A 17,909-nucleotide genomic window follows, 5' to 3' on the forward strand; every position below is an offset into this window, starting at 1 on the left:
ATGTTTAGCACACAGCAATTTTCTCTAGGAACCACAGTAACCACATTTCCAACAGCAGTAGTCCGAGACGATGTCTACCAGAGTTTCTGGGAGGATGAAAAGAATGTTCTAGTTAATGAGAGACCTGCAAACAAAAAGATGTGGCTCCATGCACCTGGCTCACGGATTTGGATGACTTCCTGAAGAATGAGTCTTGCTGGCAATGGAATGCACCACAGCTTTTAAACAGCAGCCTAACTACCCCAGCTTTGTGGAAGTGACAAACCCTTCTGAGCACTAAAGGCTGCCATGAGCCTGAGGGAAGAAGGGAGTGTGCAGCTGGATGTGAGTGCGTATTTGCGAAGAAGGGAGGAGCGATGAGGAAAGTTTCTCCTATGAAAGAAATGATCTAATTTGAAGCAAGTCCCTCATGGGAAGAGCTGTGACAGAGGCTGCTCTGTTCCTGTTAATTTTCACAGTGCAGCTGTCAGCGGGTCTGTAAATAGTACTCTGCGAAGCCAACGCTTCCTATCCACACATCAACCATTCAATTAACAGAAGAACAGAAGAAGGAAATAAAGTGCACCACAGCCTTCTATCACGGCTTTGATGTTTTCCAGCAATTTATGAAAGTGTACACAAATCTAATTACAAGCCCCACTGCTTCCCATTTACATGGAGCTCCTCAAGTTCAGAGCTGTTTATATCAAAATAATTGTTAAAAATACCTCAGCTGATCTACGGCATTGTGGCCCCCCACTCACCGGAGCCACCAGGCTGCTCCTCCCAGGGAGTTCTTGCCGATTCAGTGCTTTGGTGCAGCCTGCTCCTGCAAAATCTGCTTCCCCACCACTTGTGAGCACAGCACCCGGGCTGCAGCTTCATCGTGCCCACAAAGGCCCATTTTCCTCCTTTTCTCCACCCTCGCTGAGCTCCTTCTGCAGACTCTGCACTGCTTTCCCCTCCACCCCAAATTCACCTAACTATTCCTCTGCTGTGTTGGTGGGGGGTGAGCACAGCTGTTCAGCCGGTTCCCACAGTGGGGCTGTGTCTGAAGGCAGCCTCACAGAGCTCTGCAAGGTCATAGCTGCACAGCAATAACAGCAGCAGTCATTAGTGTGAGCTGGAGGTGGTTTCCTTGGTGGAGTGCCTGAGCATCCAAAGCCAGGAAGATGAGAACCAGGGCCCCATTTGCCATTTGTTTGAAAGAGGCCACTGCACTGGACAAAGCCACTTGCAAGCTCTGGTTTAGTGCCTGGCATCCCTGCCCATGCCAGGGTGCTGGAACTAGATGATCTCCAGGGTCCCTTCCTACCCAAATCATTCTGTGATTCTATGATCCTTGGGACAGTTTTTGATACTCTCATATCTAAGTCACTTTTACCTGATAAGCCAAAGAGGTGACAAATTCCTTTAGCTTAAATAATGGAAAAAAACCCTCTTATGGTATGAAGGGGGGGACAGTACATTGTCTAAGTAAAGAAGACAATTTTTTTCACCTGACTGTTACCCATGTTTGGCTGGGAATTTTTCTACTGTGGATGGACTTCCAAAGAACATGATGGACATACACCCAAAATCAACCTCATTCAGGGTATTATGCCATTCATATTTTCTTTGTACAACAAGTACTTTACAAAAGTACCAAGAGATCTAACCTACATGTCATCTAACAACACTGAGCAATAATTGCATAATTTGATATCGGTGGTTGCTGGACAGAGATTTGAATTTGGTTTTGTCATTTGTGTTGATAAGAGCTGCACAGAAAAATATTTAAATGAAAGCCTCCAAGTTAACGAAGTTGTGCATTGCAACACGAGTGTTTTTTCAAAGTTCAGCTAAACTGAATCTTTCTCTGAAAGGCAGACGTCTGTTCAGTGCTTGTATCCAAATCTCACATTCTCCCTTTTCACAAAACCAAGGATTCCATCTGAAAAGTAATTTTCATGGAAAAGGTTCAGCCAGACGTAGCTAGACTTGGAATGCTATTGCCTGGATGCAGAGGAAAGGCTGTGATTTGACCAAGCTGCTGCAGGCTTCTGTAGTAAAACAAAGAGAGGATTTGGTCTGTATGGCCGGAGAAGCCACAAGAAGTTTGAGGCCTTGATGGCCTTAAACAGCATTAATTAAAGAAAGATTCAGACTGAAGATTGTGCTGACAATTAGTGTGTTAAGCAAGTTCTCAGCACTCTAATGGAACAGGAGTCAGGAAACTGCTGCAGGATGCCTGGTTTCTGAATCCCAAATTGCTTTATCTGGGCAACAAACATCCAGGACAGTTTTCAGGTCTCCCCGCATTGAATGTGAAGTGTTCACTTTAAGCTGCACTGGCTTAATCTTTAGTTTTTAAGCACTGGTCCTTTTTTGCATTCTGGTCCTTTTTTCATTCTAAGTTGCACTTTGGATGAAGAACCACTATTTTGGAGCTGGAGTACCATAGCAAATTGATGCCTAAAATTAGCTAAAAAGCACACTTCTATTTGGGCTTGCCTATTAGTTTGACAGATTTCAAAATCTATTTCTGTAAAATAAAATTTCTCCAGAGGTATCTATTTACCTCTATTGATTATAAGAGAAACTTAGATGACAAACTTAGCTGACAACCTCAGACATGAGTTTCTTAACTTTTGGAAGTCTTAAATTAGGTTACATGAGTCCCACCTCAGGTATTCAGTCTAAGTCTATTATTGAGTTATCCATTATAATGGGACAGGCATGCCCAGAAGGGGATATTGCCCATCCTAGCACAGAAAAGGTGAAGAATGCACAAATCTCTGGAAATGTCTCTCTCTCCTTTCTGCAGGAATCCTAGAAGATATTTAGTATAGGTCACAAACTTTCTGACTGTTAAAGATAAGCCAAGCACATCACACTCTTCGCTTCTTCTCACCCCTGTGCAGGAAATGTACACAGTAACACTGCCGTTCCACCCCTTCCAGGAATGAATCTATAATCAAAGAAATTCCGAGTTGCCACAGTGGGCAAGATGGTAAAAAGGGTGCAAAACTACTCTGTTTTTTAACCCTGTGTAGCTTCTGGGTAGGATAGCTGCTGTGACTGAAATGTGTGTGATTCTGCCCTCTGCTCCACTCTCTTGAGATCCCTCCTGCAGTGCTGCATCCTGCTCTGGGGTCCCAAACATAAGAAGGACATGGACCTGTTGGATCGAGTCCAGAGGAGACCACAAAGCTGCTCAGAGGGCTGGGGCACCAAGACAGGCTGAGAGAGTTGGTGTTGTTCAGGATGGAGAAGAGAAAGCTCCAAGGAGACTTTATAGCACCTTCCTGTGCCTAAAGGGCTACAAGACAGCTGAAGAGGGGCTTTTGACAAGGGTCTGGAGTGACAAGGAGGAAGGGCAATAGCTTCAGACTGAAAGAGGGCAGGCTTAGGTCAGCTGTTAGGAAAAGAATTGTTACTGTGAGGGTGGTGAGGCAGTGGAGCCTGCTGCCCAGAGAAGCTGTGGGTTCTCCATCCCTGGTAGTGACCAAGGCCTGCTTGGATAAGGCCTTGACCAACCTGGTGCAGTTGGAAGTGTCTCTACTCCTGCTAATGGACATATAGATGATCTTTAAGGTTCCCTTTCCAAATCCAAGCCATTTTGTGATAGTTCAATGAAGTTTTGGGAAGAGTTTGTTCTGTGCGCGTGGATGGACAAGGCCATTTCTTAGATTAGTAAGATGTGTTCTGCAGAATGACTCCTCTGCAATTTGGCTGTTGTCCAGATATGAAGACACAGGGAGAAGGAGAAAACCAAGCTGAGGATGATGCCTAGGAAGAGCATGACTGACAGGTAGAATGATAATATTGTCCACAGTGATTGAGAACGAAGGTAGATGATAGAAAAGACAGGTTTTGGGTGGAAAAGTTCAAGAGCTCAGTTTTATACATGTTGAGCTTGTTCTGACAGCTAAACGTCCACCAGGAGATGGAAAGACAGACCAAGATTTTGGGTTGGACAGGAGTCAGTCCTGAAGCAGAGAAATTAGTTCTGCAAGCTGTCACTACAGCAATAGCAGCTGAACTTGTGTTGGTGGAAAAGGCTGTTAGGGACAAGACTTGGAATAGGAAGAGAAGAGAATGATAGGAAGGGACCTGCTTGTGTCCCCATATGGATTGGAAACAGAGACAGGAGGGATAGAGTAATCAAAATTAAAAGTACAGGACATATAATTACTGTAAATATATTATAAATGCAAGCAAAAGTACTTGAAGATTATGAACTCTTATAAAGGATGATACAGAAATCCAGTAAAACAGTCTCATAAAGTTGATGAACTAATAGAAAATATGATCTAAAAAGACAAAAAGGAAACTCTCTTGACAGGTAGGTATAAAAGGAACTTGGTGCCTGCTCAAAAGTAGGGGATTTTGGGTAGCTCATTTCTAAAAGAAATTGATTGTGTAAAAATTGGAAAGATTTAGACTTGGTGGACCCTTAGGAGAAACAAGTGCCTTGCATAGAGAAATTGGTTTGTAAAGGCTGATGGTCAGGCACTTGTCCAAGGTAAGGTTAATTAAAAAAAAAAAAAAGAAAAAAAGAAGGGAACTTTCATAAAAGAAAGTTGCCTTTTGAAACTATTAGGCAACATATGTTGTGTGAACTGGAAGTCACAGTAGAGCAATAATCCTGACAGCTGTGGAGAAACAGGAGTCTGCTGCAGGAACGAACGGCCCGAGACCTGACAGGAATGATGATGGATGCCCTGCTGGTGGTACACGAGGACAAACCAGGAGATGCTGAAATTGGCTGAGCCACAGGAACAATGTTGAGCTGGCATCGCAGCTGGGCAAATGAGGTCAGTCCTGGTGGAGAGAGGAATGGAAGGGGGCTGAAGGAAGATGGCAGAAATGCCCCCCTCCTTCCCAAGCATGATGGGCTGCGTCTGCATCTCACCACGAGGTGGCTGCATTTCCCTGTGAACATCCAAGTAAGTCCTGAGTGATGCTGCAGGCCCCGAAGTACCATGAAAACAAGAATGGGCACTGAGATCCTGGCAGGATTTGGCCTAACTCCTTCAAAGAGCCTCAGAAATTTTGAGCCACTGTGGGGAAAAACCTGTTGTGCTCCATGTCTTCACTGAGTGTGGGTCACTCTGCCGGTCCTCACAGGTCTGCAAAGATATGGTGGCATTGTTGTGGCTGCTTGTAGCTCATGGGAGACACAAGGAAATGCCATGTAACTTATCTTATAATGAAATTAATTCCTCCTTGCTTTTTCTGTGACCTCTGAGTATGTACTGTGAGGTTCAGCCAGTCCATGGAAACTTGTGAAGCTGTGGAAACTTGATTCTGAGTCTGGGATGGCCATCTAGTAAAGGATAAATTGTGTTGCTTTTTCAGATGCCCAGCTCTGGTTATTAAAGAATGTTTCCAAAACAGGTGTTTGAGTCAGATAAGTCAAGAGGACAAATGGTCCCATAAAATTGATCCATGAAGTGGCCAAATTCTCAGGTGTTTTTTATATCCTAAGCTCAGGTGATACCACCAGGATGGAGTCATAAGTTGTTTCCAGATGGCTGTGAGATGAGTATGTTTTTCTAATCCAAAGTGTTCTGAAAGTAGGAAGGGAAAGGCCTGGGGAGGAATAATGATATTTTGGGTATACTATATTTATACAAATCTTTAACTCTCCTTGGGTTTTGTCTGTTTTTTTCATGTCTTCTGCTTGCCTTTGTCACAGGAATTTGCAGGGTTTTTGGGATGAGGACTGACTTTTTACTAAACCTTTTTGTTGTACCACACCCTACTGAATTGAAATTCTTGATATCAGCTTATAGACTCTATCACTTTGGGTCAAAGTTTGAAAGAAAGTCACTACAAGTACCTCTTTAACCTGTCTCAGGAAAGATGTCCACAATATGTCAGTATGGGATGTCAGCATCAAGCCCAACGTCTGCCAACGTCTGCTTTGTTTTTTTTTTTTTTTTAGGAGGAGCCTTTTAGGAAGAGACTCTTAAAAGTATTTAAGTACTTCAAAAAATGGAGACCCCATATTTGAGGAGACTTTTTTTGGTACCATCACTGGTAAACATGTACCATTTTTAAACTGATTTGTCTAAGATGGGGCTCCAAAAAATGAGATCTTGATAGTTTGCTAGTTTTAGAAATCTTTTTGCTTGTAAAGAATTTTCCTTTTTCATCCCTGCAAAGATCTAGAGAAAATCTGTCAGGCCCACTTTAAACTTATTTGGATAAATTCATGAATTTACATTAGAGTCTCTTACTGAAAGGGAGATTTTACACTCTCAAATATTTTTAATTGAGCTTTCTTGTATCCTTTCCAAGTTGTCAACATGCTTCTTAGGCTTCTATGATTTACACTGTGAATAATTAGTAATAAAAATAATACACTATTATAATAAACCAAAACAACTTGTACCAGATTTTCATCTCCTACTGACAGTGAAATGCCTTATATCCTTCTCTGTCTGATGGTGGTGCACAAATATCTATAGAATATGCATAGAAATACAACCCCATTTCTATTTGATAGAACAATCAGTCCTGAAACCCCATATGACTAGAAATTTGTGCAAGTGCACTGAGCCCTCAGATATTTCCTGGAAGATCCAGTAATTGGTCTGACACCAAGGTCTGACACCTTTCAAGGGGCAGGTGTAGGAGACCAGACTTATGCCTAGGTTGGTACTTTTGTGGTAACAGAGACAGGCACCCATCACTGCTGTGATTTGTCTCTAGCCCCAAATACTGTGATGTGAACATGCTTCTCTCTCCTGAGAGCTGGCAAAAAGTTCTTTATCCTTTGCCTAGAGACAGGGACTCTCAGAGGAGGGAGAATGAAAAAAAACCTTAGACACCAGTTTTTACCTGATTCATCTCTCTGAAAATTGAAAGGTTGTGCCCATGGCAAGTCTGACCCAAACTTTTTGTCATATGTGAACCATATGTCTTTTTTTCAGGCCATCAAAACTGCTGGTGACAGAACACAGCAGCCATTGGGGTTCTGTGCCTGTGAGGAATGACAGAGCCATCCAGACTTTCCTCTGATGAGTTAAGCACACCCAAGGCCCTGGGCCTTCCTGGATGATGAGCTGCAGAGTATAGATAAATAATTTCTCCTCCTGAATCAGGCCACAGGGCAGCCAGGCTGGCCCACTTGTCACTTGCCTGTGTTACAGAGCTACTCACCGGCATTGTCTGGCTGCCATGCAAGGCATTGATGGCAGCCTGGGCCTCTGCATGTGAAGAGTATTTCACAAATGCACACCCTGGAAGAGGAAAAAGAAGAGCGTAAGAAAGTTTGCATGGGTACCGTGAAATTTCATCTAGCTAAGTATCCTGTCCTCAGAACTGACCAATATGGCTGTGAAGAAGGTATAACAAAAAAAAAAAGTGTCCTGGTTCTTTTCCAGAGTCCAGACATCAGCAGCCTGGGGACCTCTTAAGGCTAAGCTGCTTCCAGAATTCCCACGTTACTTGTAGTAAGTACTGACAGACACAAACTTAGCAAGAATGTCTTGAATCCAGTCATGTTTTGACATCCACAGCTTTTCATGGCAGAATCTTGCACAGTTTTACAATTTATTGAGAGAAAAAGCTATTTCTTTTGTTTATATTAGACCTAATGATGAGCGTTCCTCCCTCAGTGGTTGTGAGAAACAGCATGGAAGCATGTGCAAGTTACTGGAAAGCTGCAAATTCTTGACACAAGCAACCACAGGACAAATGTACAGAAGGTATCCAAGTCACTCCAAACCCACAAGGTACCTTATGATTTCACTGCTTGGTAGAGCTCTGTGACAGACTGCCCAGAGCTTGTCTTGGCTCCAAGCCACTTAGGTCTGGCAAAGCATGAGACACCTTCTGGTGAAGTAGCAGGGGTGGGAGAGGTACCCATGTGTTGATTACCATCCTGCCTTGAATCTTAGTTTTTCATAGCTGCAAAGTCTGTGCCTGTGTAGGTGTTCTCTTCTGGACATTAGAGAAATGTGGGCAGTGTTTCTCTGGCCTGTATTGCTGTGTGGGGAATCTCACACCGAACTCTTACGTAAGGTTTTAGGGGAGAAAGGTGCATTTATGGGTGTGTGCTGGAGTGCAAAAATGATCAACACTTCAAAGGGTTACATGCACTTCTAGGGTGGGGGAAAGTATTGCCAACACTCCCAACTACAAGCAAACTGACTCAGAGATGGGAAGGGTAATTTCCATATGCTAAGGCAGTTTCTGGAACAGATTGGGAGAGATCTGAGAAGTTTTGGCTTCCATCCCCTTCTATTGCTACCAACGACTTTTGAGCTTTTAATCAATTTGCAAAGCCCTCTTGGTTTCCCTGAAGGGGTGCAGATTGCAGGGCACAGGATGCCAGTCCTGACAGTGGGATGGCTCTCCTTCAGCCCCTTTGCAGCAAGTTTAGAAAGTCTTCACACCCTTTTGGATCCCTGCAGTGCAGGATGAAAGTAGAAGAGATGCAAAGCAGAAGAATGAACCCCATAGGTCCCTAAAATCATCACTGCAGGCTGATAGAAGTGAGATTGAAGAAAGTAGTGATAGCCTGCTCTAAAAATAATATACACATATAAAATATCTTACAGTTCACTTTGAGGGCTGTTCACTTTGCGTCACCCTCTCAGCACTGTGCTCAGGCTGTATTTCAGGAAAGGCCCAATGATTATTGCTAATAGTTGGATCTAATTTATAAGGAGCTGAGAAGAGACAATCATGAGAAAATGAGATAGATAAACTTTAGCTGGAAACAATAGGGATCAATTATGACATAATCCCAGCCCAGCTTTCCCAGGCTCCTGAGATACTGCGTCTTCCTCTTCATTAATCAGAGATAATCCAGAATTAGGGTGTTTAATTATTTGCAGAGATTCTTTTGTACTTTCTGCCTCTAAAAAGAAGATGCTGATTAGCAAATATACAAAAGCTTTCCTGTTCCAGTCACCAATTTAATTTAGAGCAGGATTTTTGGCTGTGGTGCTGCTGTCATGTTGAAGGCTTCACTCTTGTCAGGTGAAATTCACCCCTGTGCTGAGGGTCCTGATGGATCAGTGGAGCTGGATAAAGGTGGGAATAAAGGGAGTAGCAGGCATTTATCTTGTTTAATGCTCAGGATGCTAATGGGATCCCTCCTACTGCTTTCTATTAACTGCTTCCAGTAGGTTTTGAGGTAGCAGGACGAGTGAAAACTCAGCTTTTACTGGTGTAAATGGCAAGGCAATAGCACAGATCCCAACATTTTGTCCTTTTTGTTTGTGCACTCAATCAGATGGCTTCTGTACACACCACCAGAAGTGCACATAATCTGCCTTCCCATTGTCACCAGAACTGCCTCCAGGAGCGCGGGAGCTGAGGATGTGAGTCATGTCACTCTTCTCAGAACAATGGTGTCCTTTTGACAGGAGCAGCTCTGGAATGTGAAGGGGTTTTGACACACACACAGATATAACCTCTGCTGAACAGGGTGATACATGTGCTCAAGGTTTTCTTGTTCCTTTGCTTCCAGACTAGGGCTGGAAGGGCTGCCCTGATTGTTTTGTCGGCTTGGAGGAGACTGCAGAATCAGGCCCTAGGATTGTAATTGCACAGGGTAAGGCTCTTCTTGTGGAGGGTGCTGTTGGAAGTTTTTACTTTTTGAGTTATTGAGGCAGACTGCTGAATGGGAAAAAGAATAGCTGCACAGAGAGCAGCAGCAATGAAGACTCTGTGGGTCCTTCTGGATCCACTTCAGGTCCCTCATCTGAGAACTCCTGTACTCCTGCATGGACTCTGGTGAGCTTTACCTGGAGTGGTGCAGAAGCACTCCATCCTCTCCCAGGGAACACAGGTGCTGCCTTCCCCTCAGGGTGAGAAATTCCTCAGTCTCAGCTCTTCTGCCACTTGGTTACTTGCTCCAGCCACTGTTCCTAGCACAGCAACTCATTCAGGAGATATTTCTGCAGACTCTGAAGGCCATGGCCCATGGCTCAGGAGAGCATCCACGGCTTCAGGAAAGGCTTAGGCAGGTTTTTGGCTATGCCTGGACTGTGATGGGATTAAACTGGGGAGCTGCTGCCCAGCTTCTAAGAGCAGTGCTTGCACTGAGCTACCTGAAGGGTGTAGAGGCTTAGCACAGGGATACCTGGTGGGGCTGGGCAGGATGAGATCTAAGTGCATGAGATCTGACTGCTATCAGGAATTTAGACAATCTGCTTAAATCTCAACTTACGTAGAATTTAAACCTTATGGGTTTTACTCAAAATAAGTAGCTCACAAGCAATGTGTGTCACATATTGGTTTCTAGCAGATGGAAAACATTACAGACTGGGAATAACTTTGTGGGAGTTGTGGCTTGCCTGACTGTCTCCTAAGATAAGGGCACTAGCCTTAAGTTTTCCATTGGATTGACTGCTCTGTGTGCATGTGTGCATGCACGAAACCGTGTGTGTGTAAATTAGGAGCTTCACATTCTCAGTAAATAGCACCAGCAAATGGAAGCTGGTAATATTAACTCTGTCAAGGCTCAGTATTGATCCTGAGCAGCTCAGTGAAACGTCAGCCTGAGACTGCAGTCTGCTAGCACTAATAATTAAACTGGTTAGCAATATGGAGCTGCCACTCAGATTCTGTCTTCTAATGAAATTGTTTTAGAAGGAAAAGAAAAAAAAGATAGAGCAAGTATGAAGACAAGTCTGTGGGTTGGATGTCCTCTGGAATTTGTTTCTTAGAGAACTCAGACTTTATTGCCTTTATTATTACTCTGTTTAGCTCCTTTGTCATTAGATTTCATTCCAGGTGGAAGCAGCCAGGCATTTTTTTTTCTTTTTCTCAATTTACTGATTTGTTTGGTGAATGACATGCTTAACTGTCCGCTGTTATGATGGTTGGAGCTTCTTTAGGACATCCAGCCCCCATCTTTGGGTGTGGTGGAAATGAAGTAACCCCAAAGCTGAAAAAAGGTGCCCAGAGCTTATTTTCAGCTATTTATATCAAGAAGGCTGATCTGTGCTGATGTGTGTTGAACAGCTATGAGGCTGGTGTAAAGTAATTTTTGTGGCCACCACTGATTTTATAGAATAACAATATCTTTTTCCAGTGCATCACTGCCATTTGGATTTTTTTGCTTCGCTGTTGCAAAAATGTGCTGGTTGATGTTGTCATTTGTCAAAATATCCAGTGAAATAAGAACTGTGTTGGCAGGACTGGCCTCTTCTCTGGTGTTGCACATGCCAACACAGTTTATGCTATATTATTTGCAGATCAATATTTAATAGACACATTAACTGCCAGGAGGAGAGGGTTTCCTATTCAGATTGAAGTTACTTTGTCTAGAGACTTTTGGGGAAAAAGATGACCTTCCTGCACAAGAAAGAAGGCTCACTCTCATGCCTGGACTGTAGCAGAAGATCTTTTGTGCTATCCAGGTAAAAAAATTGGCAGAAAGAAGGAAAGGCACCTAGTTTTGCAATGAGGTATTTGCATGATTCCAACAGTAAATGTGTAGTGAGTGTAACATTTAAACTGGCACCTGTACGCTTGCAGCTGCAGTAACTGGTATGAGTCCATGCAAAGAGCAGGTGAAGAAGGGAAAGACCTGGGGCTGATGGATGAGAGACAAACAGAGGGATGATGGAGCCGCTAAGCCAACATGTAAAGTACCAATATTGGCTTTTTTTAAAGAAAGATTCATGCTGTTCAATGGGGTGGGGAGAGCACATCTTGAGTGGATGTAAAGGCTCTGTTCAAAGGGGAGGCATCAGTTTGCAAGTGATGACCCATAGCCCACTGGAGATGAGTGTTTTACAACGTGATCAGCTTTTTCCTCTGACACACAAGAGAGAGTGACCAGCAGAGTAAAAATGTGCCCCCTCCTAAATAAGAGGTGTTGTTCTGGGGACTGCATGATTCTTTTATCACACCAGAAAATGATATATACATGAAGAAAAGGGTCTAGCTCAGCACAAGGCATCCCTTACCTTTGCTGTTGCCATCGGGTCCCCGAAGGATTGTGCACTCCTCGATGTTGCCAAACGCCTCGAATAGCCTGCGCACATCGTCTTCCGACTGCTGCTTATTGAGCATGCCCACAAAGAGTTTTCTGTCTTCTGGAACAAAATAAAGAGATGCTTACCATATTTCAGGAGGGATGTGAAAGCCAAGATGGCTCAGTATCACATGCAACACAAACGGTGACTTCACCGAGGTGACACATCTCAGAAGCTGCTAGTCTTTTCAGGTGGCTGGCTCAAAAAAAACTTTACAGCCTCTGACTTCACAGGAGTGAAATAATCCAGCAAATTTTGGAAAAACCAAACCACCAAACAATGAACAAAAATGATTTGCCTTTATCTGCCTCTTAAAATCTAGGCACCAAAGTCTTCCAAATCAGCTTCTCCTGATCAATTTTTGCAGTCAGTTTGCAGTAACTGAAATGACAACATTGCTCAGACTGCAATCCAAGAGGAATGTGATAAATATAGTATATTGGAACCAAGTCCAAATGAAAAATAACATAAGTTAGTAACCCTCGCAATACTAAATAAGTTGCAGGAAAAAAATGTTTAACATAAGCTTTTTAAAATCAGGATATAACGGAAGTCACAGCCTGTAAACTGGAGATTTGTCATTCATGCCCACTCAGAGATCTGTATCTACGAGCTTGGATGAGATTTTTAATATATTTATAAAGTTCATTTGAAATAAGCCCAAAGTTTTTGAAACTTAAATTGTTTTTTGAAATGTAACGTTAGCTTATATGATATATCTGAGATAGCTCAGGCAGGTGGTATTTCATGCCAAAGCAGGACGTTTTCTGCTGGTGGATAATTGTATTTTGAACAAGGATGCTCAGTGTGACCCAGCACTGTGCAGTCACAGGACCAAACGTGTCCTGAGCTGCATCCAGAGCCCCGTGGGCAGCAGGGCAGGGAGGGGATTCTGCCCCTCTGCTCTGCTCTGCTGAGACCCACCTGGAGCACTGCATCCAGCTCTGGGCTCCCAGCACAGGAGGGACAGGGACCTGCTGGAGTCAGCCCAGAGCAGGAACTGGAACTGGATGATCTTCAGGGTCCCTCCCAACCCAAATGATTCTATGATTTATGCTTGGACTTAAAACCAATTTTGGGGAATCTTCATGGGACACTTCCAGAAAATATTGGTGAAAAGAAAAAGATTGTCAGAAAGATCTCAGAGGGGGCTGAGTGATGCCTCTCGATCAGGTTCCTGTTCAAAGACTGCTACCATTACACCAGAAAAAAAAGGAAATTTACATTGTTTACTTTGTGTATGTAAACAGGCCATTTGCACATGATTCATAAATGTCTTATTTATGATTCATTAAACACTATGTAAATGTGTTAACCAAGAGGGTTTTTTCAGAGCATGTTACAGAGCAGATGTAACTAATTTGAATAAATATATGTAAATATCAAAATAATTTCCTAAAGTTTAATTTATTTTTTTAGTGTACAGGTTAACTTAAAGCTGAACAAAACACTGGTTTGCAATAACCCTTTTCTGGCTGACTAATTGGGCAATTCATGTCACTTTTGTTCACTGAGAAATCACTGGAGTAGGCAATCTGTTCTGCTTCAAACCAGTGTTTGATCAAAATTCCCCTCTCCAAGATGCACCTGCACATTGGCAAATTACTTTACAGCCTTGGATGTGAATAATTTTTCATGCAGTGGCTATTGAATGAGGATATTAGGAGCTTTCAACCCTGCAGTCGAGTTATCCACCACAATGAAAAGTGTACTGCCCACAGAAAAGCAGGAATTATGTTGCCTTCAGCTGGGCTGCTGAACTGGTAGGAAAAATAGGTTTAGGGAGATACAGGTACACTTCTGATAGGTGAGAAAAACAGAAATAGCCTTCTGATAGACCTATTAAAGCAAGAAATATTCCTACTTTATGCTGGAATTTAATATGCAGAGAGGTGTTTTGAGGTCTTTGCTGGCAACAAAAAGTTCAGGTTGCAGTGGTGCACAGAACTCCTCCTAACACCTACACAGCTTGTAGGTTGTCCCCACCTCACAAGAAGGTGATTTGGACATGTGAAAGGCTTGTTTTCCCAATGGCCAAAGTCTCCTGCCAAAGAGACTCCAAGATGTGACAAGCCTCAGAGAAGCAGCTGCTGAAGTTCACGGTGTGCACTGGGGAGCATCTTTCAGTCTAGGGCATAGTAGAACCTTAGGAAACGAGTCCAGTGCAAAGTCCAAAGGTTTCTTCCAAAGGTGTTGGAAAAACCTACCTAGGAAATAGAACCAGCTTCCTGCAAGATACTTTAGGAAGGGGGCAGATAAGCTGGAAAGAGCTAGGAACATGATTGGCAAAAGGCTTTGTCTAGAAACTTTGTGTCTGTTAAATACTTCCAGCACAACAGAATGGTGCTATATTGTACTTCATACAGCTTCCCCTGTTTAAATAAGCTGCATCAGCAAAAGCACTCCTCTAGCTGTGTAACTGTTTTCACCAGACTTTTTGCTAATATAAATGTATCATTAAAAAAAAAAAACAAATCACATCCCTCCTCTGTCAGCAAAACTCTCTAGTGTGGAACTGGCCTGAAACTGCCTTGTCTGGTCTAGTTTATGCAAAGCTGAAACCAGGAACTGCTCAAATTATTATTTTTACATCTCCCCACCCCGAATCTTTGCAGTGTACTGGGACTGCAGGCTGGTAGATGATGTGGTGCTTTGGTGAGCTGCCCATGAGATGGTCATCTGACCTGCAGGGGCAGGCTCTGTCTCTCCCCGGGAGCTGCTGTTCCGGGGGAGATGGCCTGAAGGGGATCCCCATGGACAGCCACTGCTTGGACATCATCTACAACCCCATCTCCATACCAGCATCCTGTCTCCCTCCTGTGTAGTCAGGGGAATAATTTGTTAAATCTGCCATCTCAGAACTCTGCACAATCACACTCTGGACTGATAAAAAATGAGTTGATTTAACAAGTTTTTTTTTACTTTCAGGAGTTTCCATAACAAAGCGCTGCCTCTCACATCCCAGCTCTTTCAGGAAACTCAACACTGTGTTTTAACAACACTCATCACATATCATGAATAGAAAAAGGGAGGGAAGAGTCCAGAAGAAGGGAGCTTTAATGTTTTCCAGGTCTTGGCTAATGAGTTTATCCTTTAATGGTCTTTTATGAGCCTCTTACACCCAAGGCATCATCATACACTACTCTTCCACATCCCAGACAAAAAACTGGCATGCCAAGCACAAAGAAAACTTCTGTTTTGTAAATAGGTCTAAAAAAAGGCCACGAGTTTGCAAGAATAAAATGAAGAGGGGATGTGCTGATGTCATCAAGGTGTGTCTTGACAATATGTGCACACCACTGGTGCTCCTCACCAAGTGTTTCCAGTGTCCTCTAGTGAGGTTTGAGGCTGCTACATCTTATAAAAATCTGAGGTTTAGGCTGCACACCAGCCTGGAGCAGTTCTAGATGATGCTGTCCCTAAGCTTTTCCTGCCTGTAGTGTCTGTCCTTACCAAAAATAATCCACCCATATCACCATCCTGAATCTCACTCCATGTGTCTCAGGATACACACCTAAATTTCAGAGCACTGGGCAGACTCAGTCCCCTGTGTCCTCCATTTCAGGAGGGGCAAAAAATCTTCAGACCAGATTTCCTAAGACATGAGTCCAAGACCAAAGTGAAGACACAGTCAAGGAGAACAGAAATATCACTGTCCAGGGCAGAAGAGAAGAATAAAAAGAAGCCAGGAATGAGCCTGGGATGTCCCCAGCATGAGCTGTGGACATGACCTTGTGCTCCAACCTAAACTGGTCTGTGACCAGAGAGGAAGCTGTACCTTGCAGCAGCACACAGTCTTGCTCAACAGAGATGGGCACCCAGGAGGAGCATCCTCCATCTCCTCCCCACAAAGGGAATGAAGACAGTGAGCTTAGTGTGTCTAAGAACAGGTGTGATAAAGAGGCCTATTCCATGTAGCCTCCCCAAGGCCACACATGTCTGTGCATCAAGTGTTCATTCATATCTGAGCCTCTTCCCTTTGCTTTTTTGAGGAACAACCTGTCCATTACATTCTCCCAAGTCACAATTTCAGTTTCTGTCTCATCTGAGGGCTCCCCACTAATCGTGCTGCAGCAACATCTCTAAAACTGGCACCACTATGAGCAGTGACCCTGCCCTGCAACATTGCAAATGAATATGGTGTCCAGGTGAGCCTCTTCTCCTCGTGTTTTTGTCTTCCCACATTATTGTCCACCCCATTATCAGTCTTTTTCTACAAGCTGAGTCCATTGTGCCCTCTTTGCCATGGAGATGTCCAACCATGTGTGGATATTTTTGTGTGTGGTGGCACAAAGGAGAGACAAGGAGTTTTTTGCTGGTGAATTCTGATAATACTGAAAATTAGGTTTTGCTCATGTCTGCCCCATTTTGTCGTAAATAAATCACAACAATGACAGAAGATATCACTCCAAGATCCTCACAGGAGGACAGGAAGGGAAAGAAAGACCACTGCAATGGCAAATCAGGGTTCCCAGAGATGTCCCTTTAGTCACATTCCCAATACCCCGGTGGAACCAGGCTTTCCTCTTCTTGACCACTCTGCCAGGAGTGGAGGCTCGTGCCTGTCAGGAAAAGCTGGCTGCAAGGCACCGTGGTGTAGAAACGCAACTTGTCAGATAAATATACAACATCTATAGACCTCCCTGCAGCGTTTATATGCAGCCTTGGCACCTTCCCCAGTGTAAATAGGGGTTAAATTATTCCCTGTTCTATTTGTATTTAAATGTTATGTTTCCATGATGAGCGTAAGGCAGAGGTGTCAGAGGGCCCGGGCGAAGGAGGCGGCACACGTGAAAGGTGAAATAATAGAGAGCTGCAAACCAAGTGCTGAAAGGAGATGGGAAGGGGGGACACTGGGGCGAGGGGGAGAAGAGGGGAGGATGGGCACTAATTAAAGAGACAGAAGGGACAATGAGATGCAGGATGTTTGACCCTCTGTGGAGCAAGAGGACAAGAACAAGAATCACAGCAATTGTGGAGGGACTGGGGGAAAATTAGGGTCACTCGCAGGGAGACATGACACGGGATTGTGTTTATCCAGATAGCTCTCGCTAATGTATGTGTGTGCGTGGGGGTACATTTAGATAAGAGTATATAAATACACTTGTGTTCTTGTATTCCTCATGCAAAACAAAGAGGTAGAATCCTTGTATCGGGAAAGCACAAACTGGCTTTACCATCTAGAACTTCCGAGGCCTCGGAAATAAAGAGGGACAGATTCACCATCTCTGTGTCCCAGGCTAATTTGTATTGCTAATAACAATTTGTTCCTGCTGCTGCTCCCCTCCTTCCCAAACATGCTTGCACAGAGGGGGAGCAGCTGCAGTGCCTTGGTGCTGGCACTGGGAAGGCCTTTAAGTTTATCTTCTTGGCACCACGACACAACAAACAAGCAACTGGAGAAGTTTTCTATGCAGGTGTGGGCAAGAAGAAAAGCCGGTGCACAAGACCAAGTGGCACATTTACCAGAGAGGATGCAAGAAGCAGAGTTGATCTTGCTTGCCCACTCTCCTGATTCGTCCTTGGCAGAGAAGGAAGAGGAGGTTGCACTAAGAGTGTTCCTGACATGCACAGAATCAGAGTGGTTTGGGTTGGGAGGGACCTTTAAAGGTGATTTGGTCCAAGCCCCTGGCAGTGAGGAGGGACATCCTCAACTAGAGCAGATTGCTCAGAGACTTGTCTACCAGAATCTCGAAAGTTTTCAGGAAGGAGAAACTCCCCTCTGGGCAGTCTATACCAGTGTTTCACCAACTTTGTGGTGTAAAAATTATTCCTGGTACCTAGAGTGAATGTGCTCTCTTTTGTTTGATAAGCAGGAGCCCTTATCCTAATGGTACTGGTGATATTCAGAAGTCTGTCCCACCTCTCATAAGCATCCTAAAGTATTTAGAGACCCCAATAAGGTCTGCTTGAAGCCTTCTCTCAGCTTGTCTTCACAGC

At 43.8% G+C, this 17,909-nt stretch overlaps 1 protein-coding gene across 15 annotated transcripts in view; it reads right to left on the minus strand.

The window, feature by feature from the left end:
- The window catches only part of CELF4 (CUGBP Elav-like family member 4), a 696,270-nt gene that overhangs the window by 92,849 nt on the left and 585,512 nt on the right, over positions 1–17,909 (minus strand). For 9 of the 15 annotated variants that reach the window (XM_059873976.1, XM_059873971.1, XM_059873973.1 and 6 more), the window contains 2 exons: positions 11,901–12,029; positions 7,132–7,211 (listed from right to left, as the gene is read on the minus strand). In XM_059873976.1, coding sequence (XP_059729959.1) covers positions 7,132–7,211; positions 11,901–12,029 — 209 coding nt within the window. The remainder of the gene's footprint in view (positions 1–7,131; positions 7,212–11,900; positions 12,030–17,909) is intronic. The other 6 variants (XM_059873977.1, XM_059873972.1, XM_059873975.1 and 3 more) reach the window with 1 other exon arrangement.

The sequence above is a fragment of the Haemorhous mexicanus genome, chromosome Z (assembly GCF_027477595.1).
Source record: "Haemorhous mexicanus isolate bHaeMex1 chromosome Z, bHaeMex1.pri, whole genome shotgun sequence".
NCBI lineage: Eukaryota > Metazoa > Chordata > Aves > Passeriformes > Fringillidae > Haemorhous > Haemorhous mexicanus.